General features: G+C 32.6%; 2 protein-coding genes across 3 annotated transcripts; one reads left to right on the top strand and one right to left on the bottom strand.

Annotated features, from left to right (window-relative positions):
* Positions 1 to 5,576: 5,576 nt before the first annotated feature.
* LOC141711823 (putative calcium-binding protein CML19) lies at positions 5,577 to 6,584 on the bottom strand. Its single transcript, XM_074514509.1, has one exon. It carries the CDS (start codon positions 6,477 to 6,479, stop codon positions 5,835 to 5,837), a length of 645 nt encoding a protein of 214 aa, XP_074370610.1. The 5' UTR covers positions 6,480 to 6,584; the 3' UTR covers positions 5,577 to 5,834.
* Positions 6,585 to 13,469: 6,885 nt separating this feature from the next.
* Positions 13,470 to 24,140, top strand: LOC141711822 (histone deacetylase 19-like). 2 transcript variants are annotated; one of them, XM_074514508.1, is made up of 8 exons: positions 13,470 to 13,622; positions 14,780 to 15,315; positions 15,539 to 15,979; positions 16,219 to 16,449; positions 16,541 to 16,608; positions 16,716 to 16,773; positions 23,622 to 23,690; positions 23,767 to 24,140. In XM_074514508.1, the coding sequence occupies exons 2-8, from the start codon at positions 14,788 to 14,790 to the stop codon at positions 23,875 to 23,877; spliced, it is 1,506 nt and encodes a 501-aa protein (XP_074370609.1). In that variant the 5' UTR covers positions 13,470 to 13,622; positions 14,780 to 14,787; the 3' UTR covers positions 23,878 to 24,140. The 2 variants fall into 2 exon arrangements, with proteins under 2 accessions (XP_074370609.1, XP_074370608.1); XM_074514507.1 differs by having other exon boundaries at positions 14,780 to 15,363.
* The last annotated feature ends 739 nt before the right edge of the window (positions 24,141 to 24,879 follow it).

Genomic DNA, 24,879 nt, shown 5'->3' with positions numbered 1-24,879 from the left:
TTTCTTTATCCCCCTTATCAACTTCCTTGTCTTGAGGTATAGTATCTTCCTGCCCCCCGACTTCTTGGTTGGGTATGGTACATTCCACCACGAAGTCAGCTAATGCCTGGGCTCTTATTGCCGTTCGTGGCTTATACTTGATGTCGAATTCTCCCAGCTCTATTGCCCACTTAATCAATCTCCCCTAGCCTTGGGACTATGAATAATATTTCTCAGGGGCTGATTTGTTAGCACCTCAATTTGATGAGCCTGAAAGTAAGGACGTAACTTTCTTGAAACCATTACCAAGGCTAGAGCAAATTTCTCAATAGTTGAGTAATTCAACTCAGCTCCATGCAGAATTTTGCTGACATAGTATACGAGTTTCTGGATTTTCAGTTCCTCCTTAACCAACACAGCGCTCAAAGCACTCTCTGAAACGGCCAAGTACAAGTATAAAACTTCATTCAAAGCTGGTTTGGCCAACAACAGGGCCTGGGCCATATATTTCTTTAACTCCTCGAAAGCCTTCTGGTTTTCCTCACTCCATACAAAGTCCTTAATGTTTTCTAGTGACTTGAAGAATGACAAGCAGTTTTCTCCTGACTTGGAGATGAATCGTCCCAGCGCAGCAACCCTTCTTGTGAGCTTCTGAACATCCTTGACAGTTTTTGGTGGTTCCATGTCCAGGATTGCCTTTATTTTATCAGGGTTGGCCTCGATCCCTCTCTTGGAGACCATCAATCCCAAAAATTTCCCAGATCCTACTCTGAAAGCACATTTTGTAGGAGTTAACATCATCTTGTGGTACCTCAGGACCTCAAATGGGTTATATAATCAGTCTTTACTAGACTCTTGACTAACATGTCATCAACATAAACTTCCATAGTCTTTCCAATAAGATCCTTAAAAATTTTATTTACCAACCTTTGATAGGTGGCTCCTGCATTCTTAAGACCAAATGCCATAACAAGATAACAATAAACACCAAAGTCAGTGATGAATGATACCTTTGGAATGTCATCCTTGTGCATCTTAATCTGATTGTATCCACTAAATCCATCCATGAAGCTCAGCATTTCATGCCCAGCAGTGGCGTCTATCAAAGTATCGATCCTTGGTAACGGGAAATAGTCCTTAGGACATGCATCATTTAGATCAGTGAAGTCCACACACATCCTCCATTTTCCATTAGCCTTTTCACCATTACAAGGTTTGCTAACCATTCTGGAAATTGAATCTCCTCAATGAAACCAGCCTCTAAGAGCTTCTCCACTTCCTGTTTTATAGCTTCTTGCCATTCTGGAGCAAAACTTTTTTTCTTTTATTTCACTGTCTTCCGATTTGGGTCCACATTCAGCTTGTGAGTAATCAGTTCCGGGTCTATGCCTGGCATATCAGCTGCTGAACATGCAAATATGTCACTATTTTCTTACAAAAATTTCACCAACTTCCCTCTAAGGGGCTCCTCGAGCGTTGCTCCAATAAAAGTCACCTTCTCAGGATCTTCGGGGGCTAAAGGAATTAAAACCAAGTCTTCTGCTGGCTTTCCTCTTTTCTCATCATTCTCTCGGATATCCAGATCTTCAATAGGAAGAACCTGCCCCCCAACTCCATCTGCCCTCAAAGAGGCCACATAACAGCTTCTAGCCATTTTTTGGTCTCATCTCTCTTCTCCGATCCCATCCCGGGTAGGAAACTTCATAACTGAATGGTAGGAAGAAGGGACTGCCTTGAAGGCGTGTATCCCTGTTCTTCCCATGATAGCGTTGTAAGTCGAACTAGCCTTCACCACCACGAAGTCCAAAATCTGAGTTGCTTGCCTTGGTTCTTGTCCTATGGTTGTTGGCAACTTGATTATCCCTTCTACGGGGCACTCCACTCCCACAAACCCATATATTGGCATGTCGGTTGGGGTCAATTGGGAGTCATTATATCCCATCCTAAAAAAGGTGTCATGGAGCAAGATATCCACTGCATTATCCACAAGGACCCTTCTCACTGGGTTGTTCCCTATTATCGGGGTTATAACCAACGGATCGTCATGGGGAAATTTCACACCCTCCAGATCAGAATCATCAAAAGACATTGTTACTCCTGTCCTGGCCCTCTTCGGGGCTTCCCCGACAATATGCATAACTTCTCGGGCATACGATTTCCTGGAGTTCTTGGATAACCCAGCCGCAGTTGGTCCTCCAAAGATTGTGTTTATCACAGGCCCTCGGGGTCGTGGTCCTCCGAAGATTGTATTTATCACAGGTCCCCTAGGCTGGGGATTCCGCCCCTGATCATCTTGGTCCCTCCTACGATCTTCAAAGTTCTTTCTTCCATTATTATTCCTATCCCCTCCTTCTCCAGTGTATTTGTTCAATCTTCCTTTTCGAATGAGGAACTCAATTTCATCTTTCAGCTGTCTACACTCATCGGTGTCATGACCAACATCTTTGAGAAATCTGCAATACTTGCTTTTATCTAGCTTTGCAGGATCAGCCTTCAAGGGCTTAGGCCAACGAATATCTCTATCTTTCTCGATTTCCATCAAGATCTGGCTTCTAGGAGCATTCAGCTTAGTGTATTCAGTGAACTTTTGCCCAGGTACTCCCTTCTTGGGGGTTGAATCAGGGTTTTGCTCGGTTCTAGGATACTTGTCCTTAGCGATATACTCTAGATCAGTTTTCCACTTCTTGCCTCCAGTGGGCTCATTACTCACTACGGTCTTCCTCATACTCTCTTCCACCTTGATGTACTTCCCTGCCCTATCATGGAGCTGCAACATGCTTTCAGGGGGGTGTTTGGCTAAGGACATCTTGAAACACTCATCCCTAGTTCCTTGTTGCAGTGCTATCATGGCTACCTTATCATCAAGGTCTGGGACTTTTAAAGCATCCTTTGTGAAACGATTCAGGTAGTCTCTCAAGGATTCCTTTGTTCCCTGCACAATGCTCATAAGAGATGCTGAACTTTTCTCATGTACTCTCCCGCTGATGAATTGCTTAATAAAAGCCTGACTTAATTCTCTGAACGACCCAATAGAGTTCGGGGGAAAACGACTATACCACCTTTGAGCCATACCCGACAGGGTTTGAGGAAAGGCCCGACACTTAATAGCATCATTCACGGGCTGCAACAACAGTGCATTAGAGAATGTCCTGACATGATTAGCGGGATCTCCCGTGCCATCATAAGCTTTTATAGTTGGCATCTTGAACTTCCTTAAGATATGGGCATTCATTATATCTTCAGTGAAGGGAGGAGTAGGGTCATCAGGATCTCCAAGGGGAAGAAGATTGCTTAGGTCAGCCCTTGGGGCAACAGCCTTTCTCTGTACTGGACCATCCAGGTCTATGATAGGAGGAGGATTTCTCCCCCTAGGATGTACTGGGGGTCTGGTGGTCTGATGCGCCTCCAAGTCGCGCCTCAGCCTTTGAATCTCAGCCTCGTGAGCCCTAATCCTTTCCTGCACTTCTTGGGGATTCGTCCCTTGGGTGCTTTGAGGACGTTGACTACCATCAGCTATCGGCTCTTTGCCATCACGTCTCCTTCTTGGGGCTATTTCATCATCCGAAGATTCGGAGTCTCTCTCAGTGTAAGGACCAGAAAATTCTTGATCCTCAGGGATAGGAGCCAAACCTCGTATATATGGAGGCGATCGCCCTCGTGCTTCACTCCGTCCAGCATGTCCACTTCCTCCAATCTCGGGGTAAAGGGGCATCGCATAAGGGGGGGTTAGTAGTCGCAACCGTTGAATATTCGTACCCGATGGGTCGAGAATTCACAGGTGCATGTAGTTGTTGAACTTGAGGATTCGTATCTTGAGTAGCCGAGGGAATCGTCCCTTGTGGCTGAGGTTCAGTTGCCCCTATTTGGGCTTCTCCTTGCGTGGTTGCATGGGTTGAATGAGGAGGTACCTCCACAGTTGACGAAATCACTTGGGTTGTCCCCGTTGGTGTTCCTCCTTCAAGGGCTTTAACTGTTCTCCGTGTTCTCGCCATGGTTGTTGTTGTATCGTCCCACAGACGGTGCCAAATATTATGGATAAAAAACTAAGGTTATTATTTGCTGTATTTATTACTAAGGTTCGGGAGCTCAAGGCCTTTAATGGCTGCTCTCGTGTTTCGTAGCTTAATTCTGCCTTTACGAGATGCCTACGTATCTCTGTGAATTAGAGAATCAAGCCAAAAAATGTAGTTCTGATTTGTGGGGTGAGGCCACTTATATAGATGTTGGTGGTCCTTGAATTGTACTTGGTATAGGAGACTTGGTAGTCAAGTCTCAGAATTAGAATGGACTTTGGAGTTCTAAATAGTAGGAAACTGATTTCTTATCCTTCTAGGTCCCTTAGAGGCTAATCTGCAAGGATTTATGTTCTTATTGGGACTCTTCTCAAAAGCTGATTTTTCCCTTATTAATTAATTACGAAATTAATTAATATTCAGGGTTTTTGGGCCTTCTTTGTTCCATCAGGCCTGATCTGGTCCATCAGGCCTGATCAATGTGTTAACCTTTTTGGTCTGAATGTCATACATCTTCTTATTGGGCCTAGCAGCCCAAATAATATTTAATTACACAGTCAGGATTTATTTATCCCTATCAGGTAGGAAATTCTATTCAATTTAGAATCCTACTTATAGTTGATTATATAATATTACTTTATTTTTGATACAACGGTTATGATCAATTTGTTTAAAGATCTAAGCGTCCATATTAAATTGGTTGTACATGGACCATAACTAACAAAAATTTGGGATAAGATCCCCTTATACATATTATCTCTAATAACTAATACAGATATAACTTTTAACAGTATTTGTAATTTTTTTAATTAAATAATAACTATTTAACAGTGATAACTAGTAAGATTGATATTTCATTTATTTTATTATATAGTTTATAAGTATAATATGAGTATATATTATTTTAAGTTGTTATACCAATTGCAAAAAAAAATTATAATATAAGTGATTAACAAACTATAATTTACAGAATTAAATATTAATTTTTAATTTTTAAGAACGAATAAAATATTGTTAGTTAGTATCAAATAAAAATTAGAATAACTTATTTAAGATTAAATAGCATCATATATAAAATATATTTTTTGAGATTGTTAAAATATGTTTTTTGATATTGTTTTAACTTTATAAACAAAAAAGAAATTGTAAAATTAATTTGAAATATAATATTTCTCCCACAATTTCATCATTTATATTTTTTAAAAATCAACCAATAAATATAAAATGAACAAAAGTTATATAGTTCATAGATGAACCCCAACGACCTCAAATTATCAATGATATTATTATCATAATTACAAATTTTAAAAATTATAATAAATCGATTGAGTTATCAATTTTTAATTTATTGATAATTTTTGAAAAAAATTATATAATTTATATTTATAGTAAAAATGTATTTGAACGATTTCTGTTTAACCGCCTCAATATGTTAAAAAACTAATCTACCAAAATCATATCATATCATCAAATATTTTTAAAATCTCATCACACCGGACAGATACGCTTTTGACATATTATTCTTCAGAAAAATATATAATAATAGGTGCTAAAAATTCTTGAATCAAAATAGTCATCCATGAATTGAGAAACAAGTCAAGTATAACGTTAAAATTGAAGTACACGCGATTAAGAATCCTGATACTCTTGTTATACAAAGTAATGCAATATTGCAATGTAATATTCTAGTTCTCGTGTAAACAATGAAGTTAAAAATAATTCGTAATGTATATACAACGAACGAACGAATAAATCGATGGCTTGTAATGTAAGTCGTCGGATGAGAGGAAGGAGGCTAAGGTAATAGACGGCCAAGATTAAGTCTCGATCAAAGTAGTAAAATCAATGCATCATAACCCTAAACTCGTCAAAGTTAAGAACACCATCGCCATTAAGGTCAAACTTACGAATCATAACCTTACAGTTGTCAACTGAGGTAGACTGTCCGAGTCGACTCAGCATCCTCTTCAAACTCTTTGCAGTTATGCTACTCGTCCCTTCTGCCGCGTACAGCCCAAACGCCTCTCTCAATTCGTCCTCCTCAGTTCCACAACTTCCTTCTAGAAGCTTCGAGAAGTCTTCTAACCCTAGCATCCCATCGCCGTCAGAGTCAGCTGTCTGCACCGCCATCTCGGCCTCCGCAAGAGTCATCTCTCGCCCACCCACCGCCGTCATGCATGTACGTAGCTCAGAAGGTGTTATCTTCCCATCCTCGTCCTCGTCAAAGTAGTTAAACACACGTTGTACTAACTCCTCGTTGAAGGGTTTTGATGACGTGGAAGCATGATTAATATGATCGGGACTAGCAGGCAATGATTTTATTGATGATGGCGAAGAAACGCTGTTTCTCGGTGATTGTTTAGGTGACAATTTTTGACATAGACGTTTAAAAGCTGAAGTAGAGGATTGTTTGGCTAACTTACTCTTGTCGTTAATAGGAGAAGACGAGGACGATGAGGTAGCCGAAGAAATTCTTGGAGACGACATTATACGATGTATGTATTATGTTTACGAAAACTGGTGTTTTATAGTTTAAAAGTAGATAAACAGATTTATGTTTTGGATGTTATAAGTTGAAGAATAGATGGAGGAGGGGAAGTATAAATAGGGGATTGGTATGGTACTTTGGTATGTCATTCGATATGTGTGAGAAAAGTGTACGTAGAAAATCGTGAAGGAGTTGGTTGCGCGTACAAGAAACAACTTTGTCTCTACGTAGCAGCTTCTTGGAAATTGCGATGGGGATGTGTTTTGCAGTTGTGGATTCCTTTTTCTAGTGCCTGCCTTCATTAATTTTGTGCCATGTTGTTAGCATTATGTTACTTTCTTATTTCTTTTTAATTAGGTCGACTTTCAGTTTTTTTTTGTTTTTTTTTTAATCTAGCTTGCCCCACCATGGCTTCTATTTTAAGAAAAAACGAACTATACGGCCTCCTTCTATTTTTTTATTTATAGTTTATTTTTTCACGTAATTAAAAAAATAATTATCAAATAGTTAGACTGATCATTTTATAAAAATTATTTTTTTAATTATGGTATAAGTTTATTTTTTCAAAAAAAATTGAGAATATTTATTTAACTATACAATGAGAGAATTTTAAGTTTAGATGAGTGCATAAAGGTTAAAAGTCAAAATAAAAATATTCTTTTACTAAAAATACAAATTTAAGCTTATTTTCGTAAATTATTGCAATTTTTTTATTATTACATACTTATTTTATAATATACATAAAGGAGATTTTATCCAAATATATGGACGTTATGGTTTTTGTACCGTCAAAATAATATCACTCGTTTGGATCATAAAAGAGAACACCATAATCATTAAATCTTAAATAAAGGAATATTCTCATTCCGACTATAAGTATATATTTTAAATTGAATAAAATATCCTATCTTTTCAATAATTTATACAAAAAATGGCATCCTAAACTGAATAGAAAAATAATGCGAAAATTCGTAATTATTTTTTCCTTTAATTTCTGGATAATAGTTGTTGGACAAAATTTTTAAACCATCACTGAATTAAACATTACTTAGTAAGTTTCGTGTGGGCTGTAAAGTCGTCAAAATCTGATTTGTAGCACTCGAGATAAAGTCGAAATAAAATCAAACAAAATTACTCGGAATTTTTATCATTTGTTTGAACTTTAATTTATTTATTTTTACTATTTCAAATTAATAAACATAATTATATCCTGATTATATACGATAAGCAGTGTTATAGATTTTGAAAATCGGAACTATTCAGTTGAGGTACCGATTTGTGACTTATTGGACGATTTTTACAAAATTGGATGATTTATCGGCGATTTATCGAAAATCGGTTAAATCGGACAAATATTTTTGACCGATTTATCGGCGATTTTTGAAAAATCGGCCGAATTCTATAACAGTGGCGATAAGTAGGTATTGTAAATAGAATATAGTAATCGGGTCAATAGTAATCGCTTACTATTGACCCGGGTTAAAAATTATCGTTTAAATGAATAAATAAATAAATTTCTTAAATACACGTAAAATTGACAATAAAACTAAATATTTTAATTAGTAATATTGTTTTTTTCCTAAATTGAAATACCTCTAAATAAAAAAAATCAAATATATATATAATTATTATCAAATCTTATATAATAATATAAAAAATTGAATAAGAGGATTTCGCATCATAAAAATTCTAATTCAACGTATACTTTTAAAATTACATAATATTAGAAAAATTTGTGCAGGGCACGTTGTTGTAAACTAGTATATAAAAAAAATACTTTTGATTTCAATTAAGAAAAATTGACTTAAGGAACCGTAATTTATTTTTTTGTTTCGTACTCTCTTTGAGGAGTCCATATGCTCCTGCCCGAAAACAACTCACTGGTATAGTATTGACACGTAGGCATTGGCATGTCAAATAAGGCAGTGGTCAGTTAAGTTTTGTATTTACGATAAACCTTGTCTTTATAGTCTATGTCCGGGTAATGGTTTAGAGTTCTATTCTCTAGACATTAATGGAGTTAATTGTGTATTCCTTGTTGTCTTTTTCTTTTCTGACAGGATAGTTCTTGTATTACACGTACAATTTAGAAGATGAGGTCGAACTATTATTTCAATTAAATTTCTTTGGATTAATCTTCACCCTTCACCACGCTTTTCATTAATTTTCTGAGGTTGAATAAAATAATCCATATTTATCAATTTCGGACGCATTCAGGGTCATGGCGATCAACTGATCATCCCCTTTCGGAGTTTGATCATTGCGAAATTTTGAATTTAACTGTAATGTCAAGCTAAAAATTAAAAGCTCGTACTTGAACAAAAGTTCGTGTTTCTCAAAAAAAAAAAGAAACAAATTTCTTATTCTATGCAGTCCGTTTTTTACCACTAAATTCATTTTTTTATAAATATTTTTTTTTAATTTTAAATTCCTAGTTCTAAAATAATAATAAAATTAAAACACATTTTTAAACAAGATATATTGAGAAATTTATCAAAAATATCCATATTTTTAAATATACAATCAAAGTTATATATAAAGTTGATGCTTGAAATTACATATAAGACTGCAAGGTATTTTTGAAAATAATTTTTAAAACTTCGATATCTTTACATTAATACCTAATTCAATCACGAGCCTATATTATTTATTATTTCTATTAATATCGGCAAAGAATCGCAGGAACCCAAAGGCCAAAATGAGTAATGTTGTAAAATACGTAGAACAAATACTAAAACAACGTACGGTAACCGGCCAGCTGTTCAACGCTTCAATTTCTTATAAAACTAGTTTATGTTGCGAGTCAAACGACTTGTAAGTTGTAACTACCCCGGAGATATATCGTTGAAACCGTATGATTTGCGTGTAAATTTCCTAAACTGAAAATGCGCTCCAAATATATGTACTACTACAAGTCTACAACTACATTTTATAATCGCCTGACCTATCTTGTAAGTTGCAAATAAAATATTACGAAGTGCATGTCAATTGTTCTGAAACTAAACTGTACTAATTGTGGGCGGGGAGCACTCTGAACCAAATCATACGTCGCCTATCTGACATGCACCCCTCTAGACATAAAAAATAAAATCGAAATACTTGCATCAAATTATTATTTTCCATATATACCTACCGTATTACATAGCTTCTTCATTAATTAGGGCCCGTCTCAGTATGTTTATAAGTCGGCTTATTATTTATAATTAAATTTCTAACAACTTATTGATTAGAGTTTTTAAATTAAAATTTTAATTTGATATTATAATTTACAAATTGATAAATTAAAGGTTAAGAACAATCTAATTTTTCAACTTATATTGAAATTTTACTTTAATATTAACTTCAGTTTTAAAATATATGATTTTAAATATTTTTAATTTAAAATTCATAAATTAAGATAATTGTATTTAAAAAATATTTATTTCATTTCATTTAAGTAAACAATTTCTATTTAGCAAAAAAAAAAAAAAATAAACAATTTCTCACTTATATATAACATTATTCGAGCACTTATATAAAACCTATTTATCACTTATACACACACATAAATATATACATATATATAAATTAATAAATACGTGCAATATACATGTATATACAAATTAATACATGTATGCATATAATATATATATATATATATATATGCATTCATACACATACACACACATACATAAACTTACATACATACTCATATATTCTTATTTGTCATCAATTTAGCATCGTCCTCGTATATATATACATATATACACGCGCACACACACATATATACATATATATATACTCATAATATATTATTATTTCTCACCAATTTAACATTGTCCTCCAACACAATGAAATGATCAAATATTATACTACCTTTGACCCTCCCATTTGTTTATACTTTCCTTTTTGGGATGTCCTTCCAATTGTTTACATTTCAAAATTTTTCAAAAATAGTAAAGTTTTTATAATTTTTAAAATAACTACATCAACTACTTATCTCTATTATACTCACTTTATAAATATAATATTAATCGGTCCAACTATTTTACTCATTTTTTTAACTTTCCACTATTACTTTATCATTTTTCTTAAATTTCGTGCCCAACCCAAATATAAATATTTGTGCGGGACGGAGGGAGTATTAAATTATATGAAATAAAAAATAAAATAATTTTTTTATACACATATGTATGATTTATACTTCATTATTAATAATTATGTGACATATATCATATACTCCCACTGTCTCATAGGTTGTTAACATCATTAGAGGATTTGTTGAACAAACTAATTCATATGATTACAACCACCATTTAATTATGAAGTGGTCAAAAATATATACTAACATAATTTATTACTTGCGAATTCACCAATACAAACATACATCAATCACTCGTACTCATATGCATAAACAAATAAATTATTCATAATAACATAGACATATTGTCAATAATTATAGTGAAAACAGATTCAAATAGCACAATTTAGAGCATGCACGTTCATTACACATGCTATAAAACTAGTTTTGGTTATGTATGGACAACTTTTGTATTTCCTGGCTATAATAATTATAAAATCTACAAATTTAATATTGTCCTCTACTATAAATTTTTTAATATTTTTTAATATTTTTTAATGATGATTATAAATGTGGATGTTTATCTCAAATTTCAAAACTTGATGAAAATATAATGCTAAAAAATATCAAATAATAGAAATTTCCTTATATGACTTAAAACGATTCAATACACGATGTCAAAATTAAATAATACACAACATGAAAAGGAAAATAACCAAATAAATTTAATATACAATATTAATTAAATTTTGTGTAGAGTTAGCAATTTAAATAATTTTTCAAATTAAGCATAATAACTTACAATTTATAGTTATAATTTTTTTTTATAATTTATAAATTTTATTTAATCTAAAACAAAATATCGAATGACACATGTCTACAATTATATTTAATATTTACTAGAAAGTTTCTATAAATGACATTTTTCATAACAACGAACTTAACAAAATGTGGATATTTCATTTAAAAATAATACAATTTCTTTGAAGAAAAATCTATACGTCATTAAAAATACCCATCTCCATAATTTAACAATAAACGTGACAATAAAAACTTAAATTAGTATTTTGTATAACTAAAAAATTCCATGCATAGAGCACATGCTATATTTAGTATTTTTAATATACTTTCTACATTTTTTTTAATTTATCATTTTTTAAATAAAATAATGAAAAAATATTGTAAGTAATCTTTTAGTGTTTCTAGCATATATCCTTTTTAAAATTAGTGTCATATTTTTTTGAAAATCATGTACTTGAGAATGAGTTCATAATATCCTGAGATTATACATAATCTCGTACAAATGCACGATGATAAATTTGCAAATTCGGAATAAAAAATTGATATTTACATAAATATCATTAAAAATGTACAGAGGAACATTAAAACTTTAGGGGAGTTTACTGTGATTATCCTCGACCCACTTTTCTCTTTTTTAACTTGCATTCTACTAATATTAAATTTATATAATTTTGTTATTAATATTATAAAAGTGCAATGTTAAACTCTAAAACTAATAATATTTATTCAAATTAAATTTTGTATATTAGTCCCGTGTGCGAAGTACGAGCTATATTACTAGTTTTAAAATTCAAATCGAATATCCGATTTTTCAGATCGCTAACATTATATTCCGTATCCGAATTCGATTTAACTAGATATCCAAATTTTTGGATATCCGATTAAATCGGATTGGAAATCGAATTATCCGGATCCATTTAAAACTTCTATTTTTTCAGAAAATTTACATTTACGGAATAAGTAATACATATTCGAGTTGTGAAATTAATGATGCATGAAACTATATGTTTATCAACATAATATTATTTGAAAAAAATGATGACACGTAAATTAATTTAATATAAACATCGATTGTAAATTAGTGAACATGATCAACATAAATATATTTCTTATTGCACACTTATATTTGTTGTTATCTAATTTTTAGAATACTCGTCAAACATAAATTATTATTATTTTTTTTTTTTTTGCTAAAAATAAATTATTATTTTTTACTATCACTTATATCAAATTTGCAAGTATGATCAATGTAAACTTGTTAATATTGATATTACACACTTATATCAAATTTGTTGATGATATAATGAAGGAACAATGAGTCAATTATATATTAACCCGAAACTTTGAAAGTCCCCGAGATAAACAGTCATAATCCCTTTTAAAAAAAATCTAATATAAATATAATTTATCATGTATTTATATATATAATTTATTTTTTATTAAGAAAAAGTAAAACCCGGATCGGAACCGGATATCCGGTTTTACCAAAAGTTGTGATTTAGATCTGAATCCGAATCTATATAAAAAACCGAATCGGATATCCGGCCTGAATTATTCGGATCGAATATCTTAAATATCGAATTTTTTAAATCGGATATCGTATCAGAAATTCGGATAACCCGATTTTCGGATTTTCATGATCACCCTAGTATTTACTATTTATTAACATGTACAAAATATACTCTATATTCGAAAATTTAATACCGGGTATTTTGGGCTGTATGGTGGTCTAGCAATCCAAACTAAAAGCCCATCACCGGCTTTAAATACACTGCTTCCCTAAATTTTCTTGCAGAGTGTTTGAATTTGATAACTCTTTTGTAAATGGGGTTACAGTTGAGTAATTTATTTGTCGTTTAACGCGTTTCATAATTAATGTCAATATTTAATTTTTATATATAAAAAAATTAAATTCTTTCTGTACAGAATGTTAGGCAAATATCGAATCTTTAAATTCCAATTCATATTCTGATTCTGAAGTTTCATAACGGTAGAAAAGAGAAATTCTCAACCTATCATGTAATCGACATTTGAAGAGATTCCAAATATTCGGCGTAAACATAATATTACCAATATTTACACTATTTTTATATGTGAAAATTTAACACCGAGTATTTGGGGTGTCTAGCGGTCCAGCAGTCCAAAACAAAAAGCCCATGCCCCTGTCTTTAAATACACTGCTTCCCTAAATTTTCTTGTCAAATTTTTATATTATTTTGTTTTATTTCTCCTGGAAACATCAGGACATATACTTTCTTTCACTGCTTCATCGTCAGCTCAGGTACGAGGAACCAAACTCTTTGCCTTCTTACATAATCTTCTGTTATATTGTTTTTTACGCCCACATTAACACACATATGTTTCTAACTTATCTCTTTGTATTTATCCCATATGAATATTGTGCCCTTTTTTTGTTACCGTTGAAATTTCATACGGTCCCTCTGCGCAGAAATTTATAATTTACTTTTTTGCATCGTTTTTGTTATAACCCCATTATTTATAATATTTGTTTACAAGTCTTTTAGTAGCTATCAGATTACAATTTTGTTCTTGTATGCTGTTGCTGTGTTCTTTTAGTTCATAAAGTTTTAGTCTTGAATTCTGTTAGGCTTTATCTAAATTAATTCGATTATTATGGTGTTAGTGATGTAGGAGTGCAGGACAGTAGTTCGTACGGAGATATAGTAGAAAGATTCTCCCCCGATATTTCCCAATTGCGGTGGGGTTAAATCTAATGGATAGCAACTCATAATAGAGAGAGAACTTCTCAACTCTATAATTCAATTTAATAAGCTATTTTTTAAATATTAGGGGATCACAATGCTTATTTAGGATTTGAAAACCCTGATAAGCAGCTTATCCACAAAGGACCAAGACACATAAATAATCGGGAATTATTTTAAGAAGCCAAAATTAATACAAAACACGCCTAAATGATCCTGCTAATGGTGAAAGGGTGCTTTGAAGTTAGGAGGTGCTCTTATACTACCCCAGAGTTAAATTAGCTCCTGCCAATTAGATTCCCTGGCGAAATGAAAGATAAGATAAGTTCTTTTTCGAGCTATTGCCCCAATTAAAAAATATTATTGTGACAGAACATTTCTGATCAGAAATGATTTTTGTCTTGGAACCACATGTTAATTAAATGAATGCATAAAATTTCTCTCTTATGTACAAGAAATTTTAATAACAGATATGATATATATTCACTAGGGTTTCTTATTGATTAGTCAATTGCATCTATTCCAATCTTGATAGTGTTTATCAAAAGTTTTAAGTAATAAAGTGTATTAATTGAGTTACACTAGTTACTATCATATAAAGTGAAACAAATCTCGAATTTTAAGATTTCTGTAAGAAACATGAACTTTTATGCTTCAGTTATGCACTTAATGCTTTGTTAATACCTTTTCTTTTTCTGAATTTGTATTTACTTAGATTGGGTGATGGAAACTGGAGGTAATTCTTTATCATCTGGCCCAGATGGGGTGAAAAGAAAAGTGTTCTATTTCTATGATCCAGAAGTTGGCAATTATTATTATGGGCAAGGTCATCCAATGAAGCCGCACAGAATCCGTATGACACATGCTCTTCTGGCTCACTATGGTTTACTGCGAGACATGCAGGTTCTCAAGCCCATTCCTGCTAGAGACAAGGATCTTTGCAGGTTTCACGCTGATGATTATGTGTCTTTCTTGAGGGGAATCACTCCTGAAACACAGCAAGATCAAGCAAGGCAGCTGAAAAGGTTTAATGTTGGGGAAGACTGCCCTGTCTTCGATGGTCTCTATTCCTACTGTCAAACTTATGCTGGGGGCTCTGTTGGTGGTGCTGTTAAATTAAACCATGGAAATTGTGATATTGCTATAAACTGGGCTGGTGGACTTCACCATGCAAAAAAATGTGAAGCTTCTGGGTTCTGCTATGTGAATGACATTGTGCTTGCTATTCTAGAACTTCTAAAAGTGCACGAGGTTGGTGTAATGGAATATTATTCTTTTATTTGTGTTCATGTGCTCCAGGTTAGATAATATCTATATCAGTATTCACTATTTATTAGACTTTCTAAATGCATCACTAAATCTATTTGTTAATTACTTGGCTATATAACTTGCTAATTTAGTTCATCATTTCGTTTACCTTTTAAGGTTCTGAGGTTCATATACTCGCTCTTTACACTTGCTACTTATATTGCAGCGTGTTTTGTACGTTGACATTGATATTCATCACGGTGATGGTGTTGAGGAGGCCTTTTATGCTACTGACAGGGTGATGACGGTTTCATTTCACAAATTCGGAGATTATTTTCCTGGTACAGGTGATGTACGGGATATAGGTCATGCTTCTGGAAAATACTACTCTCTTAATGTCCCGTTAGATGATGGAATTGAGGATGAAAGCTACCAGTCCCTGTTCAAACCTATTATGGGTAAGGTGATGGAAGTTTACAGGCCTGGTGCTGTAATTTTACAGTGTGGTGCAGACTCTCTATCCGGAGACAGGTTAGGTTGCTTTAATCTATCAATCAAAGGCCATGCGGAGTGCGTGAGATATATGCGGTCTTTTAATGTGCCACTACTTTTGCTTGGTGGAGGTGGCTACACTATACGAAACGTTGCCCGTTGTTGGTGTTATGAGGTAATTTTTGTTCTTTTTAAGCATCATGCAGTTTATGCATTTTCTTGAGGGTAGTGATATTTACTTAAAGTTCTAAATAAACATAAGTGAAAGTTTTGCCTTTATTCTAGCCTTCGGGTTTTTTTTTGTATTTTGGCTTAAAACCGGTAGGGACAAAAATATAGCACTGGTTTCTTGAGGCAATTAGTTTAAGTTTACCTTCATCAAACACATGTCTTTATTTATTAATGGATGAACAGACTGGAGTCGCCCTTGGAACAGAGCTTGAGGATAAGATGCCACAACACGAGTATTACGAGTACTTTGGTCCAGACTATACTCTTCATGTAGCTCCAAGTAACATGGAAAATAAGAACTCTCGTCAGGTATTGGATGACATAAAAGCAAAGCTTCTTGATAATCTCTCGAAGCTTCAGCATGCACCAAGTGTCCCATTCCAGGAGCGCCCACCTGATACCGAGTTTCCAGAGGTTTGTTTCTGCTTCTTCTTAGCTCTTACTGTTCTTTGGTTTATCAAATTATAAATAGAGTGAATTTTACTGGAGTTCTTTTGAATTCTAGGCTGATGAAGACCAAGATGCAATTGAAAGGTGGGAGCGGAAGGATGACATGGATGTTGATGATGAACGGTACATTTTATACATTTCAATTATTTACCTGTCCTTGTGTTATATGTTATACAATCAATTTGGTTGAATATTTTCTAATCATACCTTTTATATTTATTGTGGTATAGTAAGCCTTTTTCTGGAAGAGTGAAGAGGGAAATATTGGAACCTGAGCACATAGACGCGGTATGTTTTGTTCATTTTATTACACAGAAAGAATTCTAATAAATGTGAATGCTTAGAATATAAAATTTTGCTCCTAAATTTGAAGTGAAACCAGACATAACATTTTATACTTGTATGCAAAATTTGCATCCTAGATACTTAGTGGAGGAAAAAGAGAGAGACACACATGGACAGTACTAGGAGTCTAGGATGCTTTGTATATGTTTGGAATCAGGTTATATTGATTATCCGTTGTGTGATTCACCTGTCTGTCTAAGAGGCGGAGTTTGTTTGTTATAGTTTTACATCGCTTAATTTGTAAAGTCCAGCCACATATGCCATCAAATCTCCATAGTTATATTTTACCCAGTCACGGTAAATTTACTGAGAACTTTACCCGATTACGGTAAATTTATTGAGACGAGCAATGCTAGAGATCCCAATTTTTCCAAAATTGTTCCCAAATGAGACATGACAAGTTATAATTTTTGGTGTCGATATGTATACATGAGGGGTCCACTAAATATATGAGGAAGACTCCCAAATTATAACTTGACACCAATACATTTGGGATTTTTTTGGTAACTCTAGTTTTCTCTATTAGGTTGTTAAGATTTTTTTGGTAACTCTAGTTTTCTCTATTAGGTTTTCTGGTTAAGATTATAGCTGTTAAATGGAATAACTATATCACATGCTTTATTTAATTGCGGAAAGCAATTGTTTAAAGAACAGAAGAAGCAGTCCCTCTTGTCTCTTAAAGTTAAAGTATAAGTGGGTACTTGATGCATAGTGTCTGTCGTTGCCATTATTGTTAATCATATATCCATAAGAATTGGGGGATCAAAGTATTCCATTACTTTTTTTTTACTGCACTTGTAATACCCCAACTTTTTATACAACAACTATACTTAGATATCAAACTTTATTCATACTTAAAACAAGTCTCACATAAGCAAACAAGATTCCGAAATCCAACTCAAAAATAGTATCATATAGCTGAAATAAAGACAAATACAGAGAGACACAGCTCTAAGATAAGACACTATCACTAAAATATTATTACAATAAGCTCAAGCCAAATGCATTTCCTTGTCCATCCCAGAAGTTTAGCACCTGAAAAATTGTAAGTCATGAGCCAAACAACCCAGCAAGAAAACAATTCGACACAAGTGGACCAAGGAGTTCATAGTTTTTATAAAGCCAAAATCATTGCTCAAAATCCAAAGTTTACATATAACATAAATAAATTCCACAGCTTGCTAAGGTCACAAATACCTGGTGACACAGTATCATAGGTTCACAACTGTCAATAATGCGCCCCTTACTAAGGTATCATAAACTGTGCAAGACACGCCCTAGTAAGGTATCAAAATCTAGTTCCGGAACTATACGCAATTACTAAATGTTTCATAGGTCAGAGCTCACTGAGAATTCTTATGTCTAAAACAATTACTTGATCCATAGTTGTTAAAATAAAAGCAGTGCAAAAAATATTTAACAGATTTCAAAATAAAAATAAGAGTGTGAAGAGTTAACTTACCTTGACACTGACAACCACTTTAACAATTTATCACTTCACGCAGAGAAATCCAACCTATGTAGTTATTATTAAAAACAAACATAATTAATTATCCTCATACACTCGAATACACAAACCAGGCAAAAGATAATATATATATATAAAATTATATACACAAAAAAGAACTCTAAAACAAAAACCAGGCAAAAGATAATATATATAAAATTATATATTCACAAAATAAGGACTCTAAAACAAAAACCAGGCAATAAAAACAACATATACAGAGAGCTGCAATACAAAATCAACCAATATTATAAAATAACATGTGTTGCAATACAAAATCAGGCAACAAGATAATATAAAAAAAACTAAATATAATGAAATATTATACTAACAAGAATTTACTAAATGAGTTTTTTAAAAAATTATACAAGTCAATTACTACCATTTTCTAAAAACACACAAAAGTAAAAATAAAAATTAAATAAATAAACATGTATGTACATATAATTAAAAATTTCTAGAATGAATAAATGATTGATCAATTTATAAAAATAAAACTAACAAAAACAGAGACTTATAAAAGAGAATAAAATCATCACATATGTCATAAAATAATAATAAAAATACTAATAATAATATCTCATAAAATAAATAAACAGTTACATATTAACAATCTTTTATAAAAATAATACACATAATTAACTATTTTTCACATTTATCACGTTAACAACATAATTTAACAAAATCATATAAAAGGAGTTAACCAGAAATATCACATGTACATAATATTTCTTTTCACAAATCATTCTTTTTAAAATTAAAGACTACTTTTAAACAGAGCATTAAGTATTTAACAAAATATCAATATATAATAAAATATATAAATCAACAAGCACATATATTAAGTATTAAAAATAACTTGACCATTACATAAATGAATACAATACAACAATGAGTAACCTAAATCACACACGTTCAAAAGAAAATGGAGAGAAAAGAAAAGTACCTGAGAAAGAAGAGAGCTGTGCAAGAAACAAATGAACTAAATTACATCTATTTATTTACAAATGTAACGTACTTAACTCCTAAGTTAATGCGTACTTATCAGTATCACCTTCCACTATTTTCAAAACTAACTCATATCTGTATTTTTAAAGTTTAACTCATATCTTATCTATTAGTAACAGGTTTTGACCAAGTAAAGAAAATAACTAAACGTTTCAAATTATATACACTTTTTTTTTATAAATATCATTTTTAGTACTTGTATTATTAAATCACTAGACTTACATAAACATATATATTTAATAAAAAAACTGGTTTTTACATTCTACCCTCCTTAAAAAAAATTTGTCCCCAAATTTTAACAAAACATAAATCAAAGTGTAACACATAATCATTGAAAGAAATTGATCGCGTACCTCAATCTTGCTTAGGTGTATGTTGATACACCCGTCTGTAATTTGGTCCAATAAGAGATGCCAAAGTGGCCTTATTTGTATTGTCTTTGTTACGATTTGGATCACGCTTTGCACATTCAGAAATCTTATGTCCCTTCTCTCCACAACTAAAACAAGCTCCCGTGTTCCAACGACAGTCTTTATCCAAGTGATTTTTGCCGCACCTTGAACATGTCACCTTGTTCCCTGAAGCGTTTCGAGAAAAATTTCCACCATTTCCTCGATTATTGAACTTTCTCGGGGGATCATTCTCGTTAAATCCATCTGTAGGCTCACATCTCTTCTTAGCCTCAGAGTCTTTCTTTCCTTCGTCTCCCACTAGCCCCCTCTCGACTACTAAAGCCTTGTTCAACACCATCTTGTAGCTGTTTAGCTCAAAGGCAGCCACATGCCTCTTAATCTCATTGCGTAATCCTTCCTTAAATCTACGTGCCCTACTAATCTCGTCCGCCACCAAAGTTGGCACATACTTAGCCAAACGGGCGAATTCAGCCTCATACTCCGAGACAGTTTGCTTTTCTCCTTGTTCCAACCTTATAAAATCGCGCTCCAACTTAGCTCGTACCGTCCTGGGAAAATACTTGTCCTTAAATGACTCCTTAAAAGTTTCCCAAGTGTATGCTCCGGAAGCCTCTTCTTCATTATTTTCAACGCGTCTTTTCTCCATTAGCCACCAGTCGTAAGCACTTCCTTGGAGTTGGTAGCTTGCCAAATTAACCTTCTGATCGTCCGTACTTCCTAGTAACTCAAAAATCTTCTCAATCTCTTGTAGCCACTTATCCACTTCTGAAGGATTTGTAGATCCTTCAAAAACTGGAGGAGTTGGCCTCTTAAATTCAGATATCAAGCTCCTAGGTCCATTTTGCTGGTTCCCTACCAATGTCGCCAATGTTTCTGCCAATTGAGTCATCATGTGCGCACCTTCATCATTGTTACTTCTCTGACGAGGCATGATTCCTACATAATTTATTCAATACTCAATCTTGGAATAACGATATAATATACAAGATTTATGTCACACATATATAAATTAAAACACATCATATTAATAGAAACCTCAAAATGGTACAAGTTTTTTTTTTCAACCATAGAAATTCAAAACGACAGTCATCTTTATTATAGATGTTTTCCACTAGATATAACTTAAGATTCACTAACAAGGACACTAATCAGATGAGTAGTTATCTGAAGGGGAGGAACTTGCTGATGGTGGATACTCATAATAACCTCCTTCCCTCAAAACATTCCCTATCGCTGCAACATTCCTTCTCACTTCTACCTGCACCTGTTTTGCGAAACTCTTAACGTACTTCTTATCCCTCTTACTAACACATCTACCCCTCAATGAAGAATTGCGAAATCTTTCACATCCTCCTAACACATTTTCTCGTAATACTAATAGTCGGTGCTCTGCTCTCTCTACTCTCAAGTGTGCCTCCTCTAAATCAGCTCGGAGACTTTCTATCTCCATTTCAAGGTCAGTCTTTTTAGAATGCTCATTAATGATCTCTCCGGGATTTTCGTGAATTGATTCCTCACTATCAGAAGCATGTTCAAAGTTGTTGACAGAATCATCACTATCTGAGCTAGGGTCATAGTTTGATGATGGTAGTGGTGAACTATCAACGGGATCCTCGATGTCAGACATTTCAACCTCAACATATTCATCTGCCATCTACAAAATTCTAAGACAATAAATTAATTAGTATCTTTAAAATATACGCAGCAAAATTCATAACTCACAGGTCAAGCCTAAAAGGCAGTCTACAGGAAGTTAACCTAAGCTCTGAATACCAACTGTAATACCCCAACTTTTTATACAACAACTATACTTAGATATCAAACTTTATTCATACTTAAAACAAGTCTCACATAAGCAAACAAAATTCCGAAATCCAACTCAAAAATAGTATCATATAGCTGAAATAAAGACAAATACAGAGAGACGCAGCTCTAAGATAAGACACTATCACTAAAATATTATTACAATAAGCTCAAGCCAAATGCATTTCCTTGTCCATCCCAGAAGTTTAGCACCTGAAAAATTTTAAGTCATGAGCCAAACAGCCCAGCAAGAAAACAATTCGACACTAGTGGACCAAGGAGTTCATAGTTTTTATAAAGCCAAAATCATTGCTCAAAATCCAAAGTTTACATATAACATAAATAAATTCCACAGCTTGCTAAGGTCACAAATATCTGGTGACACAGTATCATAGGTTCACAACTGTCAATAATGCGACCCTTACTAAGGTATCATAAACTGTGCAAGGCACGCCCTAGTAAGGTATCAAAATCTAGTTCCGGAACTATACGCAATTACTAAATGTTTCATAGGTCAGAGCTCACTGAGAATTCTTATGTTTAAAACAATTACTTGATCCATAGTTGTTAAAATAAAAGCAGTGCAAAAAATATTTAACAGATTTCAAAATAAAAATAAGAGTGTGAAGAGTTAACTTACCTTGACACTGACAACCACTTTAACAATTTTCAAAATAAAAATAAGAGTGTGAAGAGTTAACTTACCTTGACACTGACAACCACTTTAACAATTTATCACTTCACGCAGAGAAATCCAACTTATGTAGTTATTAGTAAAAACAAACATAATTAATTATCCTCATACACTCGAATACACAAACCAGGCAAAAGATAATATATATATAAAATTATATACACAAAAAAGAACTCTAAAACAAAAACCAGGCAAAAGATAATATATATAAAATTATATATTCACAAAATAAGGACTCTAAAACAAAAACCAGGCAATAAAAACAACATATACAGAGAGCTGCAATACAAAATCAACCAACATTATAAAATAACATGTGTTGCAATACAAAACCAGGCAACAAGATAATATATAAAAAAACTAAATATAATGAAATATTATACTAACAAAAATTTACTAAATGAGTTTTTAAAAAAATTATACAAGTCAATTAATACCATTTTCTAAAAACACACATAAGTAAAAATAAAAATTAAATAAATAAACATGTATGTACATATAATTAAAAATTTCTAGAATGAATAAATGATTGATCAATTTATAAAAATAAAACTAACAAAAAACAGAGACTTATAAAAGAGAATAAAATCATCACATATGTCATTAACATAATAATAAAAACACTAATAATAATATCTCATAAAATAAATAAACAGTTACATATTAACAATCTTTTATAAAAATAATACACATAATTAACTATTTTTCACATTTATCACGTTAACAACATAATTTAACAAAATCATATAAAAGGAGTTAACCAGAAATATCACATGTACATAATATTTCTTTTCACAAATCATTCTTTTTAAAATTAAAGACTACTTTTAAACACTACTTTTAAACAGAGCATTAAGTATTTAACAAATTATCAATGTATAATAAAATATATAAATCAACAAGCCAATATATTAAGTATTAAAAATAACTTGACCATTACATAAATGAATACAGTACAACAATGAGTAACCTAAAACACACACGTTCAAAAGAAAATCGAGAGAAAAGAAAAGTACCTGAGAAAGAAGAGAGCTGTGCAAGAAACAAATGAACTAAATTACATCTATTTATTTACAAATGTACTTAACTCCTAAGTTAACGCGTACTTATCAGTATCACCTTCCACTATTTTCAAAACTAACTCATATCTGTATTTTTAAAGTTTAACTCATTTCTTATCTATTAGTAACAGGTTTTGACCAAGTAAAGAAAACAACTAAACGTTTCAAATTATATACACTTTCTTTTTTATAAATATCATTTTTAGTACTTGTATTATTAAATCAGTAGACCTACATAAACATATATATTTAATAAAAAAACTGGTTTTTACGGCACTAATTATGAGACTTTCTGTTTCATTTAGGCGGCTGCAAGGGAAGGGGAACATGCAAAGAATATGGACACGACATTCACAGAGACTGCATCATTGAAGGTCAAAGAAAACAATAAAAATAAGTTTTCTTAGCCAACCTCACAGTGATTCTAACATGTCACCTTTTTTTAATCAGCTTTATCAGGCCTCAAATCCAATTTCAGTATCGATGGATGGATTGCATATTAATTCAGAACAAGGAAACTCAAGCAAACAATCTGATGGACGTACTGATATGGATTCGTAGTGTGGAAAGTTCTTGTTGAAATATAGCTAAAATGTAATGTCTTGTAAAGTCTAGTGGTTTACTTGGCATGTGCTTACTATGTAACTGTTACTTTACCATTCGGGAATGGAATGACCATGCCTTTTAAAATTGTGCTGCTATAGATCATGATAGCTATAGAGGTTGACTGATATTAATTCTGAAGCCGGTGACACTATCTGATGGAAAACGCTTCTATACATTAATTCAAATTGGGCAAGTATGAGGCACACGATTTTGGTCCACTGTTTAGTCGTCCATATCTATTTATTTATTAGTAGATTATGTTTTGAGAATATTATTTTTTATTGTGGGTGTTTTCTTGGAACAATGTACCAAAATGTCATTTTTGAGTATTAAATAGTCCAAAATATCACTTTTGAAAATACTGGCTCAAAATGTCACTTAAAACTTAAAACGGTACTTCGTCTTACGTTTTATTTTTTTAATGCAAAAATGTACATAGTGTGCCGTTTTGGTACTTTATTTTTTATTTTTTAATTTTTTATAATGTGCAAAACGTTAGTTAAAATAGCGTTTTGACTCAAAACGGTATATCATATAGCGTTTTGTACCAAAACGGTAGTTTATCTACCGTTTTGCGCATAAAAAAAATCAAAATGCCAAAACGTTACACGGAGTACCGTTTTATGTCTTTTGCATAAACGTTACACGATGTACTGTTTTGAAGTGACATTTAAGGTCATTTTTAACCCCCAAGTGATATTTAGGGTCACCACCCGTTTTCTTGCGAGGCTTTAAGATTTTATTATCTAAAGTTTTGAAAGCATCAGTGCATGTTTTTCCGTTAGATGATAAACTTAGGCCTTGTTTGTTTCGTAAATTATGTGGTTATATAAGAATTTTAACTTCCCCGTAACTAAGTTACAATTACAAATTTCTAAGTAATTAAAAGACCCGTGTTTGATTTATTACTATGCAACTATAAATTACGTAGTTAAATTTTGATAAGTAGTTAATATT

The sequence above is a fragment of the Apium graveolens genome, chromosome 3, assembly GCF_009905375.1.
Source record: "Apium graveolens cultivar Ventura chromosome 3, ASM990537v1, whole genome shotgun sequence".
In the NCBI taxonomy this organism is placed as follows: Eukaryota; Viridiplantae; Streptophyta; class Magnoliopsida; order Apiales; family Apiaceae; genus Apium; species Apium graveolens.
The sequence above is the reverse complement of the archived record's forward strand: the minus strand, read 5'-3'. Positions and strand labels throughout refer to the sequence as shown.